This window comes from Macrotis lagotis, chromosome 1 (assembly GCF_037893015.1).
Source record: "Macrotis lagotis isolate mMagLag1 chromosome 1, bilby.v1.9.chrom.fasta, whole genome shotgun sequence".
Lineage (NCBI taxonomy): Eukaryota > Metazoa > Chordata > Mammalia > Peramelemorphia > Peramelidae > Macrotis > Macrotis lagotis.
The window spans coordinates 58794818-58800817 of NC_133658.1; the positions used below are offsets into that span (position 1 = coordinate 58794818).

The following is a 6000-nucleotide window of genomic DNA, read 5'->3' on the forward strand; positions in this document are numbered from 1 at the left end:
ACACTCATTCCTTCCACCCTTGGGTTTGGAGCCCAACCCAGCCTTCCCATGGCCTGTGGCTTCCTCTCAGAGGTCTCCCACCAAGGACAGATCCAGGCCCCTCCCAGGACTCACAGCATTTGAATAACCAGGTGGTCAAACTGAGCCCCAGCAAACATCTCAGATTGGAATTGCAAGAATCCTTGGCTGTGTTAAGATGCTGAGGGCCCCATCCTCCCACCCCCAACGCTCTTCCCATCCCCTCCTTGACTCTTTGATATAGTTAAAATGACATCCCAGGTTCTAAGAAGTATCATGGAAAGGATCCCCAGTAGGGAGTGAGGAGATTTGTCCCCAGTCCAGTCACTAACTCTCTGTGTCCTTGGACATCACTTCCCTCTCTGGACCTCAATTTCTTTTTCTTTAACAGGAAGGAGTTAGATGATGTTTAAGTTTCAGTTCTGACATGCTATGACCCTTTCCTTTGTTACAGCTCCTAGGCAAGGGCAGAAAGGAAATGACAGTGACTGAGGCATCAAAGGATCCAAAACTTTTAACAAGAAGACTCCAGTCCAACAGCCTATGTTATCAGTGACAAACTCCTTGGCCCATTTCACATTCCACTGCTCTGCTCTATTCACATCCGAGATGACAAAGGTATTACCCCTCCCAACACCCACACAGACCACAAAGCACACTGATGTCCAGTGGCCCAAGAAACACCCCTACCAGAGGGCACCTTTGCCCAGGAGGCCACAACCTTGCTGCCTAACACAAATACAGACCCTCAGGTCTTTATCTACTCCAGTAAGCAAAGCCTTCCCCCCCTTTCCCCCAGGACCACATCCTGGCTCCTCCTCCAGCACCCTGAGACCCTGGGGGTGGGGGCTGGGGAGGTGGGTCTCACTCACCAGGCAGCCGAACTTTCCATCTGGGGCTCTTGTCCTCCATGAGGACGGTCCAGTCTGTGGGCAGCCAGCCAGAGGGGTGTGCTCTGGACTGTGGGGGGGCTTGCTCTGCCAGCAGAGGCGAGGAGATGAGGTTGCTGGGACCTCAGTCATCCAAAAGCCAACTCCAGAAAGGGGGAGGGGAGAGGAGATGAGGAGGAGGAGGAGGAGGAGGAGGAGGAGGAGGAGGAGGAGGAGGAGGAGGAGGAGAGAACTCTCTCTCGTTTGGCTTTTGATTCTGTTTCAGAAGCAAACTCTCTGAGTGAAGTCAGTTCAAAAAAAGGGGGAGAGAGAGAGAGAGAGAGAGAGAGAGAGCCGAAGCCACAGCCAAACCACACACGAGAGGCCCTCCTCCTGCTGCGCCCTCCCCCCGCTCAGAGCTCCCCCCTCCCAGGCCAGCAGCTCCCCGGTCTCAGTTCCAGCTCCAACCTAGACGCTACCCAGGCTGCAGTCCTGCTCTGGTCACTTCCTGCTTTCCCTGCAAATCTGGCCGGGCTTCCAGGAGATGCACTTCTCAGAATGTGACTCAGTGGGATCATTGATTCTTTGCCGTGAACCCTGACTGTTTCCTTTGGCACCCCCCTCTCCCCCCAGTTCACAGCTCTGGCACAGAAGAAAATCAGCAAAGGAAGGGGGGAGGCACAGGACACCCAAGAGGACAAATGAGTGGCTCAGCTGGGTTATCCTGAGTATAGCCTTTCTATGAATTCCTCCTCCCCCAGTCCTGAGATCACACAGGTAGGGAGATGCGAAGCTGGGATCAGGGCCCAGGTCCTCCAGTTTCCCATTCCCATCATTTTTCCACTGCCTCTCTCTCTGGGAGCAGAAAAAAAAAAGAGCACTGCCTTTTCTGCTTGCCACCATATGATTCTGGGCAAGTCATTTCCCCTCAGTCTTAGAGACCTCATCTATCAAATGAGAAGATTGCATAAGATGACCTCTAAAGTTCTTTCCAGTTTCAAATCTATTCTCATGTGATATTTAGGCAATATTATGTGACAGGGTAGAAGGGATAACATTGTGTAGGAGTTAAGATCTAGAAGGGAGGGGGCAGCTAGGTGAACCAGCCCTGCAGTCAGGAGGACCTGAGTTCAAATCCAGCCTCAGACATTTAATAATTGACTAGCAATTGACCTTGGGCAGTTCACATCCCATTGCCTTAAATAAATAAAAATTTAAAAAAATATCTAGGAGGCACTTTAAGAGTCACAGGATCATAGATCTGGGGTTGAAAAAGGACCTTAAAGTTAGTCAGTTCAGCCATCTTATTTAACAGATGAGGAAACTGAGGCTAGGAGAGGTTAAGAGACTTGTTCAAGGTCTTACAAGTAGTAGATAACTGAGGAAGGAATGGAGATCTTCTTGATTAAAAGGAATGGAAACCTTCTTGGTTAAAAGACCAGTATTTGTGCCAAGGTCATCTAATCCATGAGGAAACCGAGGCTGAGAAGGTAAGTGCCTCACCCAGAGTCATGCAAAACTATGTAAGCTTCAGAATTTGAACCCAGACCTCTATTCAAAGGCCAATGCTCCATCTGTTATCCCACTACTTCTGATGAGAAGGAAAGAAACTTGTACGCTGCTGATGGAAGTATCAGGAGTAGGGAACACGGTGACATAAGATAGGTGGGGATCATGGGAATTAGGGCAGGTCCAGCATCAGAGTGGGGGTCAGAAATGTATCTGGGGTTACCATCACAGGGAAGAAGGGTGGGCTCTAGTTTTCAGGGGGGAAACCAATGAGATAGTTTGAAGAAACACTCTTAAACGGGTAGCTTTTCCCAAAGATGTTCCACATTATCTCCCTGGAGGAGGTAGAGTCAGAAGGATTAGTGTTGGGGGCAGCAGGGCTCTTTAAGCCTTTGATGGATCCCTGACTGCATCAGAGGGTCCCTGAAGTATAGACTGAGAGTTGGGACATTTGAGGTGACCTAATCCAACATGCTCATTTTAGTGATAAGGAAATTGAGAGTCAGAGAAAGAGTAAATGAATTTTCCCAGGGCTATAGAAATAGTAAATAGACAACCAGGGATTGGCATGCAGGTGCTCTGAGTCCCAACACAGCAGTGACTCAGTTGCCCCTTGATGGTTTCAGATCTCAGTATTGGTATTTACTACCCTATAACTTGGCTAAATCACTTTTTGTCCGTGAACCTCAATGTGGCATGACCTTGGTCAAGTCATAACCTCTCTAGACCTCAATCTCTTCTGCAAAATAAGAGTGTGAACTAATGACCTCTGAGGTCCCTTCCAGGTCTTAAACCATAATCCTATGTCATGTGGTCATGTGTATGTTCATAAAGATAAATAAATTCTATCAGTATCTCTGTCTCTCTCCTCCCCTTCCTCCCTTTCCCTCTGTCTCTGTCTCCACCCCCTTTGTGGCTCTTTGTCTTATCTGTTTGACTCTGGACATGAATCTTGATTTAATTATTGTGGGGAATTCCCAGGATGGAAAACTCCCTTCACAGATAGAAATTAGCCATTCTTCACTGAATGTTTAAGATTGGAAGAGTTAACTAATAGATCTGGCTCCAGTGATGTGTTGGTAAATGTTTAACCACCGGCTCTTCTGTCTGTATATGTGTGTTTGTGGGGGGCAGGTTACCCACCACAACATACTTTTAAGTTTAACCTACATTAGTATTATTAACATGGTCTTCATCACCAAAAGTCAACAAAATGATAAATTAATCCCTGATTTGTAGTGTTAGCTGATTTTTCCAGGTATAATCGTGAATCCTGAAAATTTATCAATCTGCTCCCAAAAGTCAGTAGGAACTGGTTTGAGCACACCCTTGTCTGGGTCTGACACTTGTGATCTGTGTGTGGCTGTGAGCCTCAGTCTCCTGTACACAGGGGAAACAGAACTGATTCTCTGGACTTCCCAGGGCTGATGGGAGGAAAAGCGAATTCTAAACATTTAAGTTCAAGAAAGACTGACTGATAAATGGTAGAATCTCAAATTCACTACTGAGATTTTTCTGCCACCTCTTGTCTTACTAAGAGGAACATGAGGCCCAAAGACGCAACATTTGTTCAAGGTTGTGGGGTCAGAAAGAAGACCTGGGATCTGAAATCTAGAACTATAGCAATTTTCCAAGGATAAGACTTGGGATGAAGTGGGGGCAGGGGAACTAGGTGAGAGGAGTCAACTGGTTACCTTCTCTTCTCCAAGGCTAAGCATCCTCAATTCCTTTCCTTGATTCTCATAATACACGCACTTGAGAACCTCCACCATCCTGATTGCTCTCCTCTGGATACTTTCTAGCTTACCAAAATCCTCCCTAGAATATGATGTTTAGAACTGGAAAACAATAGGCCAAATATGGTCTGATGAGGTAGAGTACAGGGGGACAATGACCTGTTTATTGCTCAAAGAGCAACTGTTGTAGTATACAGAAAGTTGTCACGGAGGCCAGGAAGACCTCGGTTCAAATCCTGCCTTACACACATGGGTCACCCTAAACAAGTCATTCAACTCCTTGGCAACTCTCTCTTCTTTAGAGGACGTGCTGACTTGCATTGGAGGAGGAATTTCCTTATTTGTTTGAGTTGTTCATGAGTTCCGAAGTAAGCTACTTCATCCTCAGTTGACATCGAGCACTGCCTGCAAACTTGCAAATAGAATGTATAGAGTTGCAACCAGAAATGTAACTTAAAGGAAAAATGTATTCAAGGATCTTTATTGGACTTTTATAAGTTGTACCTGGCTAAAGAAAAATATCCGGCTTTTCACAAGCCTGTCCTGTTCTTGATGTCTCTTTTGGGGAGTATGTATGAGCAACATTTTTCACATGTAAAGCATATAAAAAGTAAAAATAGAACAAAAATTTCAGATGGACATATTAAAAATATTCTTTGCAATGCTACAGCTTCTATCAAAGCAGATACAGATACACTAATATCGAAAAAGCAGGCTCAGTACTCATACTAGCAATGGCATGTTCCTATTTTTTGTTTAAAAAGTAAATGTTTTATTATTATGCTCATTATTTTTTATTATTATTTTCATTGGCATTATGGGTTACATTGTAGTCATAAATAAATATTAAATTCTTTTTACACAGCTCTTGATAAGTTTTTGTTGGGCAATGCAGCCCAGATGAGGTTGGACACTATGCTTTAAAGGGTACAAATAACATTCCTCATAGTTTAAAAGAGCAGGGAATACAAGGATCATGATCCCCATTTTACAAATGAGAAAACTGAGGTCTAAAAGGGGGGGGGGGATTACTTTCCCAAGGATTAGAGCTGAGATTCAAATCCAGGTCTCTTAGTTCCAGTCCAGTATTCTTTGCAAGGCTCAGGGCCACCTCCCCCTAAAAGCTCCTCCCAGCAGTCACCAGGTATAAAGGTCTATTTTTATCTTTTGTCCCATTATGAAATTACTTGGAGTTGATACTTCGTTGATTCATATATTTTTATTAAACATAGAAGTAAATGCCTTTTTGTCGCTGACTTAATCAGCCACAAAATCACCATAGTTATCTAAAAAAATTCTTTTCTGATATATCTGAAAATTTTTTCTAGCTTTTGTGTAAAAAGAAAAATAGTCAGGAGAAAGCTAGCTTCATAAACAAAATGGGGGGAATGGGTTACTGCATTGCCAACCACTTGTAGTGATAAGAGGACTTATTTTGTGATGTGACATTCATAGTTCTGTACTTAGTATCTGTGTGACCTTGGTTGAGTGACTTCCCCTCTCCGATAATCATATTCTTTTTCAGTAAAAAGTCAGTGTTGGGGGCAACTGGGTGGTGAAGGGGATAGAGCACCAGCCTGGGTGCTCAGGAAGACTTGAGTTCAAATTTGACATCAGATACTTACTAGCTGTTTGATCCTGGGCAAGTCACTTTAACCCCATTTACTTCACATTTAAAAAAGTCAGTGTTGGGGAGGGGGGTGGAAAGGAGGTGAGAGTAGATAATCCCTATCTTGCTTTTAGCCCTAAATCTGATAATTAACTGATACAAGATATGAATAAGAGTCATCTTTGGTTCAGAGGGCTCTGGTAAGTATTGGTAGGACTGTTGGTTTACAAATAGGTTGAAGCCCATCTAAAGACACCTC

The 6000-nt window shown here is 44.5% G+C and overlaps 1 protein-coding gene across 7 annotated transcripts in view; it reads right to left on the reverse strand.

The window, feature by feature from the left end:
* Positions 1-6000, reverse strand: part of GSE1 (Gse1 coiled-coil protein) — a 613039-nt gene that overhangs the window by 443227 nt on the left and 163812 nt on the right. For 2 of the 7 annotated variants that reach the window (XM_074201868.1, XM_074201855.1), the window contains exon 1: positions 891-1258. The exons of the other annotated variants lie outside the window; for them this stretch is intronic. In XM_074201868.1, the coding sequence (XP_074057969.1) occupies positions 891-930 (40 nt within the window). In that variant the 5' untranslated portion in view covers positions 931-1258. Of the gene's footprint in view, positions 1-890; positions 1259-6000 lie in introns of those variants that run through there. 7 annotated transcript variants of the gene reach the window in all.